At 59.8% G+C, this 21,840-nt stretch overlaps 1 protein-coding gene across 2 annotated transcripts; it reads right to left on the reverse strand.

Annotated features, from left to right (window-relative positions):
* Positions 1-330: 330 nt before the first annotated feature.
* Positions 331-21,321, reverse strand: ANKRD52 (ankyrin repeat domain 52). 2 transcript variants are annotated; one of them, XM_082073681.1, is made up of 28 exons: positions 21,201-21,321; positions 18,543-18,626; positions 17,890-17,968; positions 16,584-16,654; positions 15,751-15,951; positions 15,579-15,666; positions 14,576-14,718; positions 14,242-14,454; positions 13,373-13,451; positions 12,823-12,937; positions 12,661-12,743; positions 12,453-12,570; positions 11,892-11,960; positions 11,573-11,713; positions 11,408-11,485; positions 11,124-11,235; positions 10,584-10,655; positions 10,062-10,263; positions 9,164-9,251; positions 8,631-8,748; positions 8,334-8,553; positions 8,015-8,102; positions 7,851-7,934; positions 7,586-7,731; positions 7,373-7,455; positions 6,935-7,017; positions 5,569-5,660; positions 331-4,546 (listed from the first exon to the last, which is right to left on the reverse strand). In XM_082073681.1, the coding sequence occupies exons 1-28, from the start codon at positions 21,225-21,227 to the stop codon at positions 4,314-4,316; spliced, it is 3,210 nt and encodes a 1,069-aa protein (XP_081929807.1). In that variant the 5' UTR covers positions 21,228-21,321; the 3' UTR covers positions 331-4,313. The 2 variants fall into 2 exon arrangements, with proteins under 2 accessions (XP_081929807.1, XP_081929806.1); XM_082073680.1 differs by having other exon boundaries at positions 10,584-10,706.
* Between the last annotated feature and the right edge of the window lie 519 nt (positions 21,322-21,840).

A 21,840-nucleotide genomic window follows, 5' to 3' on the forward strand; every position in this document is an offset into this window, starting at 1 on the left:
CAGTATCACTCCCAGTGTCACCCCCAGTGTCACCCACAGTGTTGCCCAGTATCACCCCCAGTATCACCCAGTGTCACCCCCAGTGTCACCCAGTATCACCCCCAGTATCACCCAGTATCACCCACAGTGTTGCCCAGTATCACCCCCAATGTCACCCCCAATGTCACCCCCAGTATCACCCAGTGTCACCCCCAGCGTCACCCCCCGAGCCCCAAAGAACCGTCGGATTTGCGAATTCCCCCCCCCCCCGCCAGAACCATGAGAACAAAACGTGTGGGGGGGAAACCCAGCGCCCCCCCCCGTCCCCACAACATCCCGGGGGCTCCGCTCCAGGTTTCCATGCGTTTCCTTTATTAGTTTTCAAGTTGACGAACAATATCGACACGACAGGGTCGAGTAAGGCTACTTTTCCTTAGTTTTCTTTTTTCTGGGTGTTTTTTGGGGGGGGGTGTTTCCCCCCGCCCCCTTCTCCCCCGTGTGGGACACACGGATTCAATGAGGACGAGTGGGGGTGGGTCCCGGCTCATTGCCGGAAATGCGGAGGGTTTGGGTTTAATCAAAGCGCCCCGGAGCTTCAGTTTTGGGTTGTTTTGAGGTTTTTTGGCTCTTTTCAAATGTGCCCAAGAGAGGAAAAAGGAAAAATAGTAATAATTAAAAGAAAGAAAAGAGAGTAATAAGGAATAAAGAAGAAAAAGGAAAAAGGAGGAAGGAGAAGAATGGAAAAATGGTAATAATTAAAATGAGGAAACAAGAATAAGGAAGAAGGAAGGAGGAAAGGAAAAAGAAATAACAGTAATAATTAAAAGAAAGAAAAGAGAATAATAAGGAATAAAGAAGAAAAAGGAAAAAGGAGGAGGAAGAAGAAAGGAAAAATAGTAATAATTAAAATGAGGGAAAAGGGAAAAGGAAAAGGGAAAAGGGAAAATAGTAATAATTAAAAACAAGAAAATAGAATAATGAAGAAAAAAGAGGAAAAAGGAAAAAGGAGGAAGAAGAAGAAAGGAAAAATGGTAATAATTAAAATGAGGAAAAAGGAAAACAGTGATAATTTAAAAAAGGGAAAAGAAAAAAGAAAAATGGTAATAATTAAAAAAGGAAAAAAGGAAAAAAGAGAAAAAAATAATGAAAAAGAAAGAAAAAAGAAATAAAAAGGAAAAAAAAGGGAAGCAAAAGGAAACCCCCCCAGGGCGAGGCCGCGGGTCCGTGTGCTCTGGGGGGGTTTCCTTTGGTTTGCGGTTGCGGGGGGACCCCAAAAAGCAGCAGAACAGCACAATCTCATCTCTGGGCTGTTTGGGGTTCGTTCCGGTTCATCTCGGCACAACCAGAACCCCAAACCTGCTCCATTTGGGGTGGTTTTAGCGTTACCGGGACGTGGGGACCCGACCCCAAAATGGGGGAGAAACGGGGGGGGGGGGAATTTCCTAAAGCAAAGTGAGAACTCCCAATCGCCTGGAGCTGGGTGGGGGGGACAGGCCCCCGGCCCCCCCGGCCGGTACATTCAGCAGTTCATATGGCTCCGCTCGCCGGCGCCAACGCGCCCGGCGCCTTGAAATGCATTTGTGCTGTTTGTTTTTGCGTTTCTCTTCCTTCCTTCCTTCGCAAACACACCTTCCCTTTGCTCATTCATTCATTCCTTAGAAACAAACTTCTTCTTTTCTTTTTTTTTTTCCTTTTTTTTTTTTTTTTTTTTTTTACTTTTTAAATTAGAAATGAAAAAATAAACCCAAAAGACGCTTCTCCCGCGGGATGCTCGAGGGAATCCGGACTCATGCTTGAACAAAAGTGCTTATTACTTGAAGCAAGTGCTTTGGACCAAGCGGGAGGAGAGAAACTTCCCTATTTTGGGGTGTGCGGGACCCGAAACCAAGAGATTTAAGTAGCGTCGGGGCTGGGGGGTGAAGAGCGGGAATGGTCCGACTTTGGCATCAAGGTCCAAGTTGTGGGGCCGGGGAAGTTTCCCTCCATCCCTCTTTTAACAATGCACCGGGGGGGTTGGTTTATTTTTTTTGGGGGGGGGGAAACCATCACAAAAAGATCTCATTTTAGCAAAATAAACGCAATTATTACTGAACACTTGGATTATTACTGAAATTGTCAAGCTGTGCTGTCGAATGGATACGATAACAGCGTTAAAGGAGAACAAGACTGGGACTTGCGTGGCCCCATTCCCACCCCAAATGTGTGTCCCCCCCCCGGGTGCGCTGCTGGAGCCTCCTTGCCCTCTATCATTATTATTATAAGACACAAGGGGAGGGGGGGGGAGGATTCTAAGAGCAAAAAGCGGCTATTTCTATTTACTACCTATTTCTTCCTGCGTGGCGCTGCGGGTGGGGATGGAGAAGCCCTTACGGAGATCACACTGATTGTCTCGGAGTCGGCGCGGGGACGAAGCCGAAGGGAGAACGCGGTTCCTTCTCCGTGCAAAGCGACTGAAAACCACCCAAAAATCAACAAGAAAACAACGCGGGGGGGTTTGGAGCGGGGGGGTGAAGGAAAAGCAGCATTTTCCAAGGGACGCGGCCGCACCGGGGTGGTGACACCTCGGTCCCCTCCGCGGAATCAACCGCTTTAGCCCTTGAAGACGCCGGCTCGGGACTTTGGACCCGTTTTCCTGCCCCGCGGAGATAAAGTGAAGCCGAAATCCCCCCCCCCCGGCTGCGTGTAAACAGTGTGGGGGTCCAGTTCTCGGCCCGACGCCGCCGGGGGTTTGGCAGCCGGGGGTTCAAGTTTATTCTGGTTCCGAACTGAGGTATTCGGTGCGGAAAGGGGAACGCTAAAGGGGTTTTTGGGGGAGACGCCGGCGGCCGGGGGCACAACCCTGTGCCGGCGCCGAGGGAGCGTCGCGCTGCCAAAGGACGATCCTATAGATCCATAAAGGGGAAAACCCCCCCAAAGACCCAAAAAAAGGGACAATCCGCGGAGCGGCCGCTCCCCCGGCGCCGAATTCTCGAGTGCTTTACCGAACAAAGTGCAGGTTTGGTTAACGGGACAAAACAACCCCAAAACTCCTCCGTGAGAAGGCGAAGGGAAATCAATGTGCTTTATCACCCAAAGGCCAAGGCTGGAATCTCCGTGTTTGGTTCTAAGAGTTCGGCTTTGGTAAAAGAAACGAACAGCGCGGGGGGGTGCCCTGTAAAGAGGGGCCTTGGCGGTTGGTTTTAAAGGAGAAAAATAAGACGCGATGCGTTATTTTGGTTATAAAACGCTCGAGTGGCCACCGGGGACGCTTGAATGGCCCCCGGGGGGGGCGCCGGGACCCCCGGGTTGGGGACGGTTCCCGAAACGCTCGTCACCCCATTGCTGCGTCTTTGGCTTGGAAGGGACTCGCCATCCGGAGACGACAAGCGGCGGGTTTCGCACACGGTGCCGTTACAGTAACTCGGAAAAGACACCAAAAACACCCCGAAAATAACAGCGACGGAAAGGAGGAACACAAGCCAGTGCAACACCGAGTGCTCCAAACCTGCCTTAGAAATACGATCGCGAAATGAATAAAAGAACGCACCCAAAGCGAAGAAACGACGATCCCACGTACACGCTGATCATCCTGCCAAGACGTTAGAAAAATAAACACAGACTTGCTAAAGGTTGTGAATTAGGACTTTGAAGTGCATTTCTTTTCCTTATGAAAAGGCTGAACTTTCAGGATATTCTATTTATGGTTTGTTTTTAAAGGTAAATGCTTGTTTCTTTATAAATAACTTCTCAAAACAAAAAAGCAACACTGAGTCTCGCATGGAAACGGCCACGCAAACCGGAGCGAAAAGAAAGCGAAATATAGCAAAATAAGGAGGTTTCCTTAGGATTTTCGCCAAGAAATCAACCGACCGACCAACAGAATCCCTAAAGTGCCTGGTGAGGGGGGAGGCTCCAGCAGGGCGCCCCTGTTTGCATATCAACCACAGCTGCCAAAGGGAGAGTCGTAGTGTCCCGGGTACAGTAGATCGTGATTCAAGTGTATTGGAATTAAAGGACGAGCGTGAGGATTCGAAACGAACCGAAACGGCGTCTGCGAGGGGGGGACCCGCTCCCCGAGAATCCCGCCCCGCACCGCGCCAAGAGTTCGGCCCCAAACCCGCCTCGATTCGCCCCAAAAACCGGGGGATGAAGCGCAGCGGCGCCCGCGTCGTCTCGGGGAGCGACGGGGGACACGCGCGGCGCTCGTTAAGCTAATTAGCGGCGCCGGACGGGGATGTGCTGAACTCTTGGCGTGCTCCGAGGGCTCGCCCAGTCTTGTTCTCCTTTAAAGTGCCCTATATTTATAGAATTTCTAAATAAATATAATAAGATATCGGGTCACCCGTTGGCGGGAGCTACTCGGAGTAGCAGCCGTCCAGGCCGATGGCGCTGGGCCGCTCCTGGCCGTAGGCGCTGCCGTTGGGCAGGGGCCCGCAGGCCTTGGCCGCGATGCCGCAGTTCTTGAGGAGGTTGAAGCTGAAGGAGCCGATGGCGTCTTTCGGCGGGAAAGGCTTCATGGTGGAGAGGATCAGTGCCAGGCAGTCGGCCACGTCCTTGTTGGGGGCACAGGCCAGGGCCGGGGTGTGACCTGGGGACAGACGGGGTGACAACGGAGCGTCAGGGGGTGGAAGGGACCTCAAAGCTCATCCAGTGCAATCCCCCCATGGAGCAGGAACACCCAGATGAGGTTACACAGGAACCAGGCGGGTTGGAATGTCTGCAGAGAAGGAGACTCCACAACCCCCTGGGCAGCCTGGGCCAGGCTCTGCCACCCTCACCACGAACAAGTTTCTGCTCAGATTTAAGCGGAACCTCCTGTGTTCCAGTTTGCACCCATTGCCCCTTGTCCTGTCACTGGTTGTCACCAGAAGAGCCTGGCTCCATCCTCCTGACACTCCCCCTTTCCATATTGATCCCCAGGAATGAGTCCCCCCTCAGTGTCCTCTTGTCCAGCTCCAGAGCCCCAGCTCCCTCCGCCTTTCCCCACACTGCAGATGCTCCGCTCCCAACCTGATGTGCCAGGATGTTTGTTTGTCTTTAAACACCCCGCGATGGCGTTGAGGGCTCTGGGAGCACCCACAGGACCCCCCAAGCCCCGGCAGCACCGAGAGTTTTCCCAACTCCAAGGTGTTCCAGCCGAGCGGGAGCTTCTGGCCGCGACACCCAGTGTGAGTGGAGACCCATTGCTGAGCTGGTTCTGCACCGGGGGATTGCGTTTCAAACACCTGCCAGACCTGGAAATGCTTTTACAGGGTATTGCAGGGGGGTAATAATTGAATCGCAGAATCATTTGGGTTGGAGTCCAACCATTAACCCACCCCTAGCACTAAAATGTCCCCAAGAATCTCAGCTCTGTGTCTGTTCAACCCTCCAGGGATGGTGACTCCACCACTGCCTGTTCCAATGCCCTTTGGGGAAGAAATTACCCCAAATTTCCAACCTCAACCTGCCCTGGTGTAACCTGAGGCTGTTTCCTCTCACCCTGGTGCTTGTTCCTGGGGAGCACAGCCGGACCCCCCAGCTCCAAGCTCCTTTCGGGTGTTGCAGAGCGAGGTCTCCCCCCAGCCTCCATCACGCTGAGCCCCCCGGACACCCCCGCGGGACACGAACCTTCTTCATCCACAGCCAGCACGGTGGCACCTCTGCTGAGCAGGGCCTGCACCACGGAGGCCAGCCCGTTCCGCGCGGCGATGTGGAGCGGCCTGCGGGGGAACGGCGTCAGCCGGCTGCCGAGGCTTCTGCAGCTCACGCTGAAACAGGGACCCCGCGGGCAGCTCTGCGGGCTGACGGGGGCTCACACGGGCTGACACGGGCTGACGGGGGCTCACACGGGCTGACACGGGCTGACGGGGGCTCACACGGGCTGACACGGGCTCACACGGGCTGACACGGGCTCACACAGGCTGACACGGGCTCACACAGGCTGACATGGGCTCACACGGGCTGACACGGGCTCACACGGGCTGACACGGGCTCACACAGGCTGACATGGGCTCACACGGGCTGACACGGGCTCACACGGGCTGACACGGGCTCACATGGGCTCATAAGGGCTGACACACACAGGTTCACGCAGGCTGACATGGGCACACATGGGCTCACACACGCGGGCTCACACAGGCTGACATGGGCAGACACAGGCAGACATGGGCTGACACACGCATGCGCTCACACGGGCACACATGGGCTGACATGGGCATGCACAGGCACACATGGGCTCACATGGGCTGGCACACGCATGGGCTCACACGGGCACACACGGATACACATGGGCTGACACGGGCACACATGGGCTGACATGGGCATGCACAGGCACACATGGATACACATGGGCACACACAGGCACACATGGGCTGACATGGGCATGCACGGGCTGACATGGGTTGACACAGGCTCACACGGGCTGGCATGGGCTCATAAGGGCAGACACGGGCACACACGGGCTGACACAGGCAGACATGGGCACACATGGGTACACGGGCTGACACACATGGACTGACACAGGCACACATGGACTGACACGGGCACACATGGACTGACACACATGGACTGACACAGGCACACATGGACTGACACCGGCACACATGGACTGACACGGGCACACATGGACTGACATGGGCACACATGGACTGACACACATGGACTGACACAGGCACACATGGACTGACACAGGCACACATGGGCTGACACACATGGGCTGACACACATGGGCTGACACGGGCACACATGGACTGACATGGGCACACATGGACTGACACACATGGACTGACATGGGCACACATGGACTGACACACATGGACTGACATGGGCACACATGGACTGACACACACGGGCTGACACACACGGGCTGACACACACGGGCTGACACACATGGGCTCACCCACTCACACATTCTCTGCTCACCCGCTCGCACGTTCCCTGCTGCCCCCCTGCCCCCCCTCCCCACGGCATCGCCCCGGCCCAGCCCCGTACTCACATCTGCAGAGCACTGTTACTTGCATTGATAAGGCCGAGGTCGTGGGTTTCCCCCAGGATCAACAAGGCACACTTTTCATGGCCCTGCCAAGGACACGCGGCTGTTTGTGACGTGTGAGCAGTGGAACGGGGTTCCCCAGGATACAGGAACATTCCCTAAACCCCACATTCCGCAAGGGTTCCCCAGCCAAACTGCTGTCCCCTCTGTCCCCTCTGTCCCATCTCCCACCTTTGGTGGACACACTGACCACAGATCTGAAGCTCAGAGAGGGGATCCCCGGCAAAAACAGAGACTGATTTACAACCCAAACTGCCCCAAACTGAACGAGGAGATCTGTGCGGGTCACGACAGGCACAGCAAGCCCAGGGCCCTCACCCCTACATACAACCCCGCTCATTAAGGTGACAAGGTGACGGTGACCGCGGCGCTGCTCCCCACCTTGCTGCAGGCCAGGTGAAGAGCCGTGTTCTTGTTGACGTCCAGCACAGTTATATTTGCTTTCGCTTGGTACAGCAGGAACTCTGAAAGGAGGAGGGAGAGCCGCTGGTGAGGGGCAGCAGCACGGAGCCCAGGAATGGGGACAGAGGAGGGGACAACCCGGCTCCAGGGGACCCGGTGACGGCGCAGGGCGGTTGGACGGCGGCCACGCACCGAGGGCCGCGGAGTGCCCGTTCTCCGAAGCCATCATGAGCGGGGTCCTCCCCAGCTTGTCGGTCGTGTCCACCTCGGCCTGGTGGCGCAGGAGCAGCTGTAAACCGTGGACGTTGTCTGCAAAGGCAGCAGCGTGAAGGGGGGTCCTGGGGGAGGAGACAGCTGGTGAGAGACACGTCTGGGGACGTCAGAGTCCCCCGGTGCCACCGGGAGTCACGGCCACCACCCGGCAGCAGTGACAGGAGAGGGACGAGGCCGCGCTCACCTTCCTTTGGCATCTCTGCTATTAACAATCTTGGCACCTAATGCTTCCACCAGCATTTCCGCAGTGCCGTCCTGGTTGTTAATTCTGCAGCGGGGGACGAGAGGAAAGTTAGAAGGACACGAAGCAGCGTTAGCGACACGGGGCAGGTCCCCAACGCCACTTACACTGCACAGTGCAATGGAGTAAAGGGGTTTCCTTCTAGGTACGCAAACGGGTTGTGTTCAAGTAACAATTCAAGACAATCTTCATGCCCTGTGAGGAGAGAGGGACAGAAACACATCAGCAAGAAGGGACCCTGGGTTCCACCTCGTTGAATCAGAGAATCATTTTGGTTGGAAAAGACCTTTAAGATCATTGAATCCAACTGTTAATCCAAGTCCCTGAGAACCTCATCTCTGCTCGACCCCTCCAGGGATGGCGACTCCACCACCGCCCTGGCAGCCTGTTCGGTGCCCGACAGCGGCGGCACAGCGCGGTCCTCACCACTGTACGAAGCCCAGTGCATCGGCGAGTAGCCGCTGTAATCCACCACGGAGTCCAGGGGGTCGGTGGAGAGCGCCGCCTGCAGCAGGGTCCGCAGCACCTCCAGGTGCCCGCACGCCGACGCAAAGTGGATGGGGGTCCGGCCTTTGAAATCCCGACACAGGACGAAGGCATCGTGGTCCAGCAGCGCGGCCAGGCAGTCCTCGCAGCCCGTCACGGCCTGTGGAGCCGAAACCCCCCCCGGGTTCAGAGCTGGGCCGGGGAGCACGAGCAGCAGCCGCCCGGGGCCGCACTCACCCCTCGGTGCAGCGCGGTCCGGCCCCGCTTGTCCGCGGCGTCGGCCGTGGATCCTTTCTCCAGCAGGAGGTGGACGCAGTCGACGTGGCCGTTCATGATGGCCAGCATCAGCGGGGTCCTGCGGGGAGCAGAGCGGCCTTGGAAACCATCCAATTATAGAGGCGTAGAACCGTTTTGCTTGGAAGAGACCCTCAGGATAAGCGAGTCCAACCTTAACCCAGCTCTAGCACTAAACCATGTCCCTAAGAACCTTGTCTAAACGCCTTTTAAACCCCTCCAGGGATGGCGACTCCACCACTGCCCTGGGCAGCCTGTTCAATGCCCAACAGCCCTTTGGGGAAGAAATTGTTCCAAAGATCCAACCTCAACCTCCTTCTCCAGCCCCTTCACCAGCTCCGTTCCCTTCTCTGAACTCGCTCCAGCACCTTAAGGGTTTTCCAATCATGAGGGGCCCAAAACCCGGCTCAGGATCCCAGGTTTGGCCTCACCAGCGCCCAGTACAGCCCCCAGTACAGCCGGACAGACAGACTCACTGGCCGTGGATGTCCATGACGTCGGTGATGTCCGCCCGCTCCCCGCTGTCGATCAGGAGGTGCAGGGAATCCGTGTTCCCGTTGGCAGCTGGAGACGAGACGGGAGGAGACGAGGAGTCAGACAGACAGACGGACAGACGGACGGGTCCCCTCCTTCCCGCCACCAACCCACGGAAGGGGAAATTCATTAAGCAGTTGCTGAGCCACAGGATTGATGAACGTGTGCCCAGGCTGCACTGAAGACACGTGTGCGCAGAAGCAGCTGAGCCACCGGGATGAGCCAGTGGATGAGGCCAATTTAGCTTCAGGAGATGCACACTAAATTGAATTAATTATTTAGGAATATAAGGTTGTAAGATTTTTAATACACTCTTTGCTTTGTGTTACTTGGTAAGATAGGCATCCTAAAATTTTAAGCTGTAAAGATCTGCTTGTATTTACCAAAAGCAACTACACACTACACTGAACACTTAGAAGAGAAGGGTAATCCTAAAATAACCCTAATCCCATCTCTGACCATAACCCTAAACCAAACCCTGACCCTAAGCCTAAACCAAACCCTAAGCCTAAACCAAACCCTAACCCTAACCCTAACCCAAATCCAAACCCTAACCCAAATCCAAACCCTAACCCAAATCCAAACCCTAACCCAAATCCAAACCCTAACCCAAATCCTAACCCTAACCCAAATCCTAACCCTAACCCAAATCCTAACCCTAATCCAAATCCTAACCCAAACCCTAACCCTAACCCAAACCCTAAACCAAACCCTAACCCAAAGCCAAACCCTGACCCTAACCCTGACCCTAACCCAAACCCAAACCCTAAACCAAATCCTAACCCTAAACCCTCCTTAATTTAAACTGTGGCGGTTGAGACGGACAAACAACCCCGTCACCTGCAGCGTGGAGCGGCGTCCACTTCCTCTTCCTCTCCTTGACCAGCGCGGAGGCGCCGTGGCTGGTCAGCACCTCCACGCACTCGGTGGAGCCGCGCTCCGTGGCGAGGTACAGCGCCGTGCGGCCCTTGTGGTCCCGCACGTCCAGGTTCACCAGGGTTTCCGCAAGTGTCTTGAGGGCTTCACAGTGACCATTGTAGGCCTGGGGACAGAGCGGGACACGTCACGGGGTGCCACGCGCACCCTCGCCCACCCGCAGACGCGGAGGTGGCTCCAAATTGTGGAGCGCCAGGACTTTAACACGCGAATCAACGGGACTTTGACCCACGGCCGGCGGGGAAAGTTGTTCCCAGCCTTTCCTCCTTTGTGCCGCTTGGCACCGCGAGCTGCCGGGACGCAGCCGGAGCCGGCACCGTGAGCTGCCGGGACGCAGCCGGAGCCGGCACCGCGCCAGGGCTCGGCGTGAAGCCCGCGCGGAGCCAAGTGTCCCCGTAACCCTGGCGCTGGGCCGGCCGTACTCACAGCTAAGTGCAAAGGGCTGACGGGAACGGTGCTCTCCACGTCCTCCAGGCAGTTAAAAGACATTTCCAGGAGCTGCAACGGCAACGACACCAAACCGTGACCGATCCCGGGCTCGCGGAGGTTCTGACAGACAGCGGGTTGCTTGGGAAACACGCTCATCTGCTCCAGAATGCCGCGAATTTTGGGATGGGACCTTCCTTGAGCTGACTCTGTGCTCACATCAAGCCCACGCTATCCTGAAGCTCCTCGCCGTGATTTCCTACACCCGTTATGTTATTTTCTGTGCTGTGGGAGCTCTACCTTGGCCCTCGGGGTTTCTTTCCAAAGCCCAACCTCGCTCCTCAACCAGGGATTTAGACATCACAAGGCCAGGTGACAAAGCTCCTCACTCCAGGGATCCCTTCCAGACCCAGGGGTGTTCCTGGCACAATGGCTCCCCAAGAGCCCCCCAAAATCTCCATCCTAAGCAGAGCCTGACGCCGCAATGCCCAACCACAGCTCTTTGGGGGGGTCTCCGAGGGTGTTCCGCAGCCCGCTCACCAGCTCGAGGTTCTGCCTGTTGCCGTAGGCGGCCGCGTAGTGGACGGCGGTGTATCCCTGCTTGTCCCGCAGGGACGGGTCAGCACCATTATCCAGCAGGAACTCCAAACAACTGCGAGGAGCGGGACAAAGGGGAGATGAAGAAAACAGGGGGAATGGAGGGGCAGAGCTTTGCAGAGCCCCCCCCGCTTTGATCCCTCAGGACAGGGAGCGCAGGCAAAGCCCCTGGGAGCGGGATTGGGGACAGACGGGTTTCAGAATCAAACCAGCGCGTGGGGACTCACAAAAACGCCTCCTTCAGCCTGGACTCCTTCAGCGGCTCCTCGTCGCTGTCGTGGCTGTTTCCTGAATGAGTCTCCGCTCTGAAAGGGTGGAAACCAGCTCCAGTGTGCTGGTTGTCCCCTCGGAGCCCTCCCCTCCCCACAAACCGTCGTCCCCAAGCCGCTCACCTCCTGTACGTGTCCGAAGCAGCAGCATAGTGTAGGGGGGTGCAGCCTTTACAGTCGGCCTCGTTAATACTGGCTCCCGCCGTCACCAGTGTCACCGTACACTGGTAGCTGCCGTTGGCAGCCGCGTAGTGCAGTGGAGTCCTAGGGGGGAAGGACAAGGGGCTCAGTCACCCCCAGGTTTGGGGCGGTGAACAGCCAGAGATGGACCCTTGGGCGATGGGGGCGAGAGGAGCAGTTTCAGACACCAAACGCCACCACAACCACGGCGCCGTGGGCTGCGGCTGCTCCAGGGCTGGGGGAAGCGCCGCAGGACGCTCACCTTCCGAATTTATCTCTCCTCCTCAAGTCAGCACCGCTGCTCAACAGCAAATTAAGACATTCAACGTTCCTGCGGGAGGGAGGCGAGTTAGACGCGGGTCAGAGGGGCCGCAGCGCGAGCTGCGGACGGGACAGCGACGCTGCTCACGAGCCGAAGCTGCATTCGGTTCGGCACCTCCGGGCGGCACACGCCGAACTCTGCCCCGCTCCCCAAAAATAACCAGGTCCTCAAGGGGACCACGCGTGAAATCAACAATCCGCTGCACATACAGAGCCAGTGGAAACCCCGCTGCTTTTCAGGCATCATCGCCTGGGTCCTTCATGAACCCATGGCCAAGGAAGCGTTTGAACCCCATTTTTAAGCCGCGAACGAGTGGGATGAGTCAGAGCCAGCGGCAGAACAGGGCTAAATGTTTTCCATGTCCATTCGTGCTCTAAACACCGGTCTCCGCTCTCTCCCAGCGCTAGGAACAGCACCCAGGGCTCCGACCCCCGGTCCCCACCAAAACGCGGCACCGCACGGAGAGGACGAGGGTCCGGTTTGGCTGGGGGCACCGCTCACCCTCCCGAAGCAGCAGCGTGGAGGCAAGTCCTCCCGAGGTTGTCCGGCGTGTTGATATCGAAGCCCGCAGACAGCACGTGCTCGTTGCTCAGCGAGGAGACGATACTGTACAACTGACCTGGGCGGTGGGAGGGACACGGGGTCAGGGGGACGCTCGGGGGTCCCCCCGGTGTCCCCATGCAGGGAAGGGGGGGAATGAGCCGCTCACCTGAGGAAAGTAGCTTACGACAACAGTCTGAGAATCCGAAGAGAACAGCTAAGTGCAGAGGGAACATGTCGTGGATCCCACGCCTGTGGGGACACGAGTGGGGACGGGTCGTTTGGTGTCCCCAGCGCAGCGCGGGGCCGGGGAGGAAACGTCCCGCCTTACCTTGCAGTGTCAGCACCATTCGTCATCAAAGTACTAATTAGCAGCTCATGGCCGTATCTAGCAGCAACGTGGAGGGGGGTATTGCCGTATTTGTCAGCGCAGTCAATCTCGCTGCCTAGAGAGGGGAAGACAAGAGCTTCACCAGCGAGTCTCTGCGTCCCCGCTGCTCCGACGGCCGCGTCCCCACCCCAGGGACACGGCGAGAACCCGAGTCCCTTCAGCATCGTGTAGCACTGTAACGAGAGCCTGCGGGTACCCCACGAGCCCAGGGCATCAGTGGGATCTCTCCCCGTCCCCCCACGAGCAGACGCATCCAGCAGAGCCCCCGCTGCACCCCAGGTGCCCACCAAGCGGCGAGATATCGTCTTTCAGGCTGGACGCGGCAGCGGGAACGCTCTGCGGCCGCGGCGCCTCTGACCCGGCTGGAATTTCAGCCCCGGGGGCTGCGCTTTGCTGCCCTCGAGGACACGAGCTTAACGGAACCGAGCGACAACCGTCTGACTCGCGAAGCCCCCGCGCTGAGCCCGGGCTGGACGGAGGAGCCGCTCACCGTTCTGGATGAGGATCTGCGAGCGCGTGAACCGTCCGTGGATGGCGGCCATGTGCAGCGGGCTCTTCCCTTCCTTACTCTACGGAGAGCAATGGGGCGTCGCAACGGGCTCCACAGAACCCCCACTGAGCTCCCCCGAGCTCCCCAGAACATCCCCGAGCTCCCCAGCACCTCCTTGAGCTCCCCAGCACCTCCCCGAGCTCCCTTGAGCTCCCCAGCACCTCTCTGAGCTCCCCCAAGCTCTCCCCCAGCACCTCCCCAAGCTCTCCAGAACCTCCCTGAGCTCCCCAGCACCTCCCCAAGCTCTCCGGAACCTTCCTGAGTTCCTCAGCACCTCCTCAAGCTCCCCCAAGCTCTCCAGAACCTCCCTGAGCTCCCCAGCACCCCCCTGAGCTCCCCTGAGCTCCCCCTAAGCTCTCCAGGACCTCCCTGAGTTCCTCAGCACCTCCTTGAGCTCCCCTGAACCTCCCTGAGCTCCCCGAACCTCCCTGAGCTCCCCTGAACTCCCCAGCACCTCCTCGAGCTCTCCCAAGCTCTCCAGAACCTCCCTGAGCTCCCCAGCACCTCCCCGAGCTCCCCCAAGCTCTCCAGCACCTCCCTGAGCTCCCCTGTGCTCCCCAGCACCTCCCCGAGCTCCCCCAAGCTCTCCAGAACCTCCCTGAGCTCCCCAGCACCTCCCCGAGCTCCCCCAAGCTCCCCAGCACCTCCCTGAGCTCCCCAGCACCTCCCCGAGCTCCCCCAAGCTCTCCAGCACCTCCCTGAGCTCCCCTGTGCTCCCCAGCACCTCCCCGAGCTCCTCAGAATCTCCTTGAGCTCCTGGGCACCTCCCTGAGCTCCCCACACAGCCAGGGGCTCCCCCAGCCCCTCACCTGGAAGTTGACGTCGGCCCCGTTGTTGACGAGGAGCTCCAGGCACAGGGCCCCGTTGGTGGAGACGGCGGCGAAGTGCAGAGGGGTGAAGCCCTTCTCGTTAGGCTGATTGACGTTGGCGCCGTAATTGACCAGCTCGTTGGCCACGGCGTCTTGGCCCATGTAGCAGGCGATGTGAAGTGCAGTGTTGCCGAAGGAATTTGGTTCATCGATCTGCGGGAAGAACGAAACCCCGGCGGATTTGGAGACGCGGGAGGGGAATAAAGGCGCTCGGCAGCACCCAGCGCCCTCTCCCGCCCCCGTCCCACCCCACTCGTGCCCGCGGGGGTCTCACCTCGACCCCCAGCCTCAGCAGGTGGCGCACGACCTCGATCTGGCCGCTGGCAGCCGCCGTGTGCAGCAGAGTGTAGCCCTTCTTGTCCTTACACATCACGTCAGCTCCTCGGGCCACCAGCAGCTTCAGAACTTCCAAATGCCCTGTTTGGAGAGAGCAGTGAGAGCCGGGACACCCGGGAAAGGGGGCGTCCCAGCACCCCGAAAGGTGGAGCCATAGGGAGAAGCAATGCGGGAGAAGATACTGGATCAATTATAGAATGAGGGAATCATTCTGGGTGGAAGAAACCCCCCAAGATTGAGTGATACGACCCACCCCTGGCACTACCCACGTCCCTGAGAACCTCATCTGTTCAACCCTCCAGGGATGGTGACTCCACCATTGCCCTGGGCAACCTGTTCCAACACCTGACAGCCCTTTAATGAATAAATTCTCCCTAATTTCCAACCTCAACCTCCTTCCCCAGCTCCGTTCCCTTCTCCAGCACCTCAGGGTGTTTGTTGTGAGGGACCCAAAACCAACAGCAGGATTTGAGTCTCTAAACTGGGACTTTCCTTGTCAAACTTCTGCCCTCTCGGGCTGTTGATCCACAAGCTGCTCCTCCGCAAGCTTAGCAAAGCGCAGTTTAATGAGAGTTTGTGTGTGTTTGCAGGAGAAAGGCCGTTCCACTGCAACCAGTGCGGAGCCTCCTTCACCCAGAAGGGAAACCTGCTGCGCCACATCAAGCTGTGCTCAGATCATCATGTCCAACCCTTCACCGGCACTAAAATGTCCCCAAGAACCTCATCTATTCACCCCACCAGGGATGGCGACTCCACCACAGCCTGTTCAATGCCCCACAGCCCTTTGGGGAAGAAATCACCCCAAATTTCCAACCTCAACCTCCCCTGGCGCAACTTGAGGCCGTTTCCTCTGCTCCTGGCGCTTGTTCCTGGGGAGCAGAGCCTGACCCCCCCAGCTCCAACATCCCAAGGGGGCGCAGAGCGGGTCCCAGCACACCCACCTAGGAAAGCCGCCCAGTGGATGGGCTGCCGGTCCTTCTTGTCGCAAGTGCTCAGGTTGGCGCCTTTGTTCAGCAGCAGGTTCACCATCTGCGGGGAGGGGGGGGAAGGCAATGAAAGGTGCGGCCGCCGCTCCCCCCCGCCGGCGCGGGATTCGGGGACCCCCGTGCGCACCTCGAGGTGGCCGCTGTGCACGGCGTGGTGCAGCGCGGTGCGGCCCGTGCGGTCCGCCACGTTGACGGTGCTCAGCAGGGGGACGATGGCCTCCACGCACTTGGTGGCCCGGTTGGCGGCGGCGACGTGCAGGGGCGTTTGCCAGTACTTGTCGCGGGCGTTGACGTCCGCCGAGTGCTTCAGGAGGAGGTGAAGTGCCTTCTGGTGGCGCGGAGACACAATCGTGATCATTTTTGGGTGGAAAAGCCCCTCAAGATCGAGTCCAACCATTAACCCACCTCTTGCACAACCCATGTCCCCGAGAACCTCATCTCCATGTGTATTAAACCCCCCCAGGGATGGTGACTCCACCACCGCCCCGGCAGCCTGTTCAATGCCCGACAGCCCTTTCACAAAGAAATTGTCCCCAATGTCCAATCTGAACCCCAATGTGTGGTGACTCAACCTGTGTGTCACACTCAGGGCTCCGAGCGACACGACCACAGAGTTTCTCACTCCCCAGAAACTCAAAACAGGACAAAGTTAAGTGGGGTGAAGTTAAACCCACAAAACTTGAACAGTCGGGAAATCTTTCTGATGAGATTTGTTGGAATTGGCCCCATCACCCCCCAAAGAAATGCGAAGCTGGATGAGACAAAACCCCAGGGAAAGGGGGGACGGGGGTGTTATGGGGAAACCCCACATGTGAATTCCTGAAGGATGGAGGGATAAAACACGGAGATCTTTCTCCATCTCTCATTTTCAGCATCTCCACTCTAACGGGAACATCCATCCTCACCGAAACCAAGTGGGATGTGGACAAGAGGAGCAGCACGGCCCCACGCAGAACCCACCTCGTTCCGAGACGCCGCCGCGCGGTGCAGCGGGGTGAGCCAAACCGTGTCCTTCGCGTTAACGTTAGCACCTGCGGAGCAACGAGAGGTGTTGGGGACACGGAGGTGACCTCCACCGGGTGACAGGGGACACATCTCCGGACCCGTGTCAGCCCCAGCCAGCACAAAATCAACGCAGGGCGCATCAGGGCGTCCCACGCTCTGCAGACGGGGCTGAATGTCCCCGGTCCTGTCGAACGGGCTCTCACAAAGGATTTCGCTGCGTCTCTCCGTGTTGGGGTCATGCAGGATCACGGCAGCCTCGGGGTTCCCCGCACAGCCCGGGGGAGCGAAGGGCGGTTTGAGGCCAAATAACACGAGCCAAATCTGAGTTAATCCTCTGGTTTTCAGCTGCACCCTCACAGAATCCCAGAGTGTCAGGGGGTGAAGGGACCTGGAAAGCTCATCCAGTGCAATCCCCCCATGGAGCAGGAACACCCAGATGAGGTTACACAGGAACCAGGCGGGTTGGAATGTCTGCAGAGAAGGAGACTCCACAACCCCCTGGGCAGCCTGGGCCAGGCTCTGCCACCCTCACCATGAACGAGTTTCTGCTCATCTTTAAGCGGAACCTCCTGTGTTCCAGTTTGTACCCATTGCCCCTTGTCCTGTCACTGGTTGTCACCAGAAGAGCCTGGCTCCATCCTCCTGACACTCCCCCTTTCCATACTGATCCCCAGCAATGAGTTCCCCCTCAGTCTCCTCTTGTCCAGCTCCAGAGCCCCAGCTCCCTCAGCCTTTCCTCACACGGGAGATGCTCCACTCCCTCCAGCATCTTGGTGGCTGCGCTGGACTCTCTCCAGCAGTTCCCTGTCCTGCTGGAACTGAGGGGCCACAACTGGACACAAGATTCCAGGTGTGGTCTCCCCAGGGCAGAGCAGAGGGGCAGGAGAACCTCTCTGACCTACTGACCACCCCCTTCTAACCCACCCCAGGTCCCATTGGCTTCCTGGCCACAAGGGCCCAGTGCTGGCTCATGGTCACCCTGCTGTCCCCAAGACCCTCAGGTCCCTTTTCACTGCTCCAACAGCTCACTCCCAACTTATACTGGAACCTGAATACATACGAATATACTCAATATATGAATATATTGAATAATACACTCCCTCAGTTCAGCTGCGAGGACGCTGTGGCAGACTGTCAAATGTCAAGTCCAGGTAGACCATGTCTACCCCACCTCCCAGCTCGGTTTCCCCCTTGGCTACTTCAGCACCAAGACGTTTGTCTGAACAAACCTCAGCAGCGTTTCCGCGGTCCCGGCCCTTACCTGACAAAATAAGGAGCTCGAGGATGGCGACATCTCCGATGTAGGCGGCAGCGTGCAGCGGCGTCCGTCTCTCTTGGTCCTGAGGGACAAAATGTGTTTGTGAGCATGGAGATCCCCCTTAGAACATCCCTCCTACAGCCCAGCCTGCCCCAGCACGCGTGGGGACACAGGACGGGGACAACACTGCCCCAACCTGGCGCCCCACGGGGCCGCGGAGGGGAAGCTGTAATTGCTTTTCACGGGGTTAAAAACCGTCTGGAAAAGCGGCAGTGCTTTTATTTTATTGGTAACAACTCGCGCCGGCACAACCAGGCGGGAGGACGCGAAAGCGAAACCCAGCTGGCAGGTCACCGAACGAGCAACGACATTTCTAAACCTGCGCGCGGAAAGGAAATTAAGCGTTAACAATCGTGGGTTTATTCCCCCAGCAGCTGCGCGAGAGCTCAGCGGAACAATCCCAACGCTCTCTCCCGACACCAGAGCACGAGGAGCTGCCGGGTCCCCGGCACAACCAGCCGGGGACGAGAACCCAACAGGAACGTGCCAAAAAGGCACCAGCGCAGCCGGGAGCTGCACCGGAGCCCCGGAGGAGCCGCTGCCGCGGAACGGGCCGAACTCGGAGCTTGGCGAACCCGGCGTTTGGCGGCACTCACCAAGACGTTGATGTTCTCCTTCTGGTTCAGCAGCGACCGCACCTCCTCGATGTCGCGGTTGAAGATGGCTTGGACCAGAGGAGGCTGCGGAGGGAGGGAGAACCAAGTCACGCAGGTGGGGACGACACCGGAGCGGCGTCAGCGCACGGCAGAGCCTCCGTCACCAGACCCTGCTCCGAGAACCAGCCAGGGCCACCAGCAGCTTCCTCGTGTCCGACCGCGGCTCAGCCAGCACCAGGCGCCGATATTCAAGCCACCGACGGTGCTTTTCTTGGTTGTTGCACGGCAAACAGACCAAGGAGCCGTTGGAAAAACCTCCCCGTGGGCACAAAGGGCCTGGCAAAGCCCGGCCTAGCAAAGCCCGGCCTAGCAAAGCCCGACCTGGCAAAGCCCGACCTGGCAAAGCCCGGCCCGGAAAAGCCCGGCCCGGAAAAGCCCGGCCCGGCAAAGCCCGACCTGGCAAAGCCCGACCTGGCAAAGCCCAGCCTGGCAAAGCTCGCTGCCAAACCAGACGGCGCCGCGACCCCGGCACAGCCCTGCCCGCCCGCCTAGGCCTGGATCTAACGGTTAAAACGGTGAGTCCCGCTTATCTCCACCGCCGGGAGGAAGAACAGAGCTTGGCTTTCAAGGCAACCCCTTGCAGCGGTTAAGGATGGGGAACACATCCCGGGTCAGAGGGAAGGCGTGAGTCACTCCCTGGGAATGCAGCAGACTCAGCATCGCTCTTCACACATTAAAAATAAGGGGTTTTTTTTATAAAAATAGGAAAGAATCGCAGACTAATGATGCCCCGAGCGGTCCCGGCGGCGCTGGGGCTGACGCACCCACCCACCATTCACAGGGAAAGAGAAATGTTTTGGTGACCAAAAAAGTCCTATTTAAAGCCCGGAGCAGTCGCTGGTCCCCAGCCCTCCCCTCCCCACCCCCGGCGGGGGTTAAACTCGCTGGTCCCAATTCGGGGTGGATAAAGGTGGTTTCTGTGAATCGCGCGGGTGTCCGAGTCACCGCGACGCCGGGGTCACCGGGACGGCTCCGGCCACGGCACACAGGGACCCGAACTGCGAACGGCAGGGACAGGGGGTCCCTGGTGACCCCCCGAGATGGGCAGGGCCAGGAAAGCCCCCACGGGGGACACCCTGCACCCCAACGTTGTCCCCAAAAGTGATGGGGACATCCTGCAGCCCTGCAGTGTCACCAAAAGCCTATGGGGACAGCCTGTAAACCAGCAGTGTCCCCAAAAGTGATGGGGACACCCTGCACCTCAGTAGTGTCCCCAAAACCAAAAGGGGACACCTTGCAGCCAGGGAGTGTCCCCAGGGCCCAATGGGGACACCCTGCACTCCAGCAGTGTCCCCAAAACCCAATAGAGACACCCTGCACCCCAGAAGTGTCCCCAGGGGCCAATGGGGACACCCTGCACCCCAGGAGTGTCCCCAAAACCAAAAGGGGACACCCTGCACCCAGGGAGTGTCCTCAGGGCCTAATGGGGACACCCTGCACCCCAACAGTGTCCCTAAAACCCAACAGAGACACCCTGCACCCCAGAAGTGTCCCCAGGGCCCAATGGGGACACCCTGCACCCCAACAGTGTCCCTAAAACCCAATAGAGACACCCTGCACCCCAGGAGTGTCCCCTGAAACCAAAAGGGGACACCCCACACCCCAGCAGTGTCCCCAGGGCCCAATGCGGACGCTCTGCACCCCAGCAGTGTCCCCAAAACCAAAAGGGGACACCCCGCACCCCAGCAGTGTCCCCAAAACCCAATGGGGACACCCCGCTCCCCAGCAGTGTCCCCAGGGCCCAATTAGGACACCCTGCACCCCAGCAGTGTCCCCAGGGCCCAATGCGGACACTCTGCACCCCAGCAGTGTCCCCAAAACCCAATGGGGACACCCCGCTCCCCAGCAGTGTCCCCAGGGCCCAATGCGGACACTCTGCACCCCAGGAGTGTCCCCAAAACCCAGTGGGGACACCCCGCACCCCAGGAGTGTCCCCAAAACCCAATGGGGACACCCCGCACCCCAGCAGTGTCCCCAAAACCCAAAGGGGACACCCCGCTCCCCAGCAGTGTCCCCAAAACCCAATGTGGACACCCTGCTCCCCAGCAGCGTCCCCAGGGCCCAATGGGGACACCCCGCTCCCCAGCAGTGTCCCCAAAACCCAATGGGGACACCCCGCTCCCCAGCAGCGTCCCCAGGGCCCAATGGGGACACCCCGCTCCCCAGCAGCGTCCCCAGGGCCCGCCGGGGGCGGCGCAGCGGGGCCGCGGTCCCGTCGCGGGGGTCCCAGCCCCGGCGGCCGGGGGCTCCCGCAGCGGGGATTCCCGCCCGGGCCCGCGCTCCCGGGGCGGGGGGCTCTGCCCTCCCCGGGTCCCGCCCTTCGCGGGCCGGTTCCCGCCGCCGCTGGGCCGCGGTGACCGAGCGCGGGTCCCGGCGGCCGCGGGCGGAGCGGAGCGCGGTGCGGGGCGAGCCCAGGCCGGGCCGGGGCTGCGCGGGGAGCCCCGGGGGGCCCGCACGGCGGAGGGGGACGGGCCGGGGCCGCGGCCTGGGGCGGCGGCCGGGCCCCGCGGACTAGGCCGCGCATCCCCGGGCTGGCGTGGCGGCGCGGCCGGGCGCGGCGCGGGGCTGCGGGGCGGCAGGCGGGCGGGGCGGCGGTACCTGGTCCGTGATGCTGAGAATCCCCATCTCGGGGCCGCCCTCAGCGCCCAGCTCCCGGCATCGGGTCCGGCCGCGGCGGCTCCGCTCGGGCGGCTGGCGGGGCGGGGAGCGCCTGGGCCCGCCCACCGCCCGGGGAGCGGCCGCCGCCGCCGGGGCCGCAGCGCCGCCGCCGGTCGCCATGGCCGGGACCGGGCGGGGGACGCTGCGGGGGGGCGGCCCCGGGCCCGCGTCCGCAGGGAGCGCAGCCGAACCCCCCCCGGGACCCCCCGAGCAGCCGCTTCCCCGTGGGCACCGAGCAGGCAGCACATTCCCCCATCCACCCCGGCCCGGGGCTGCAACCGGACCCCCCGGGGCGTCTGTAGCCGGTACCGGGGCGTCTGTAGCCGGTACCGGGGCATCGCCCGGCAGCCCCCGCCCCACCCCCGGGAGCTGGGCCGGTTTGGGGGGTCGGGGCATCACTTCGCCCCCTCCCCAGCGGCTCCCGGTCCCCGCGGTGCCCCCGGCCCAACGGGGGCACTTGGAGCGTCGCCTGTGCGGCCCCCGCCCGGTTATGAGCGCGGATCGGGGGACGCGCGGAGCCGCCGCCGTGCGGGGTCGTGGGCGCCCCGGGGAGGGGACGGGCCGGTCCCCGAAGCGCCCA

This window comes from Streptopelia decaocto (genome assembly GCF_964273445.1).
Source record: "Streptopelia decaocto genome assembly, chromosome: 27".
Lineage (NCBI taxonomy): Eukaryota > Metazoa > Chordata > Aves > Columbiformes > Columbidae > Streptopelia > Streptopelia decaocto.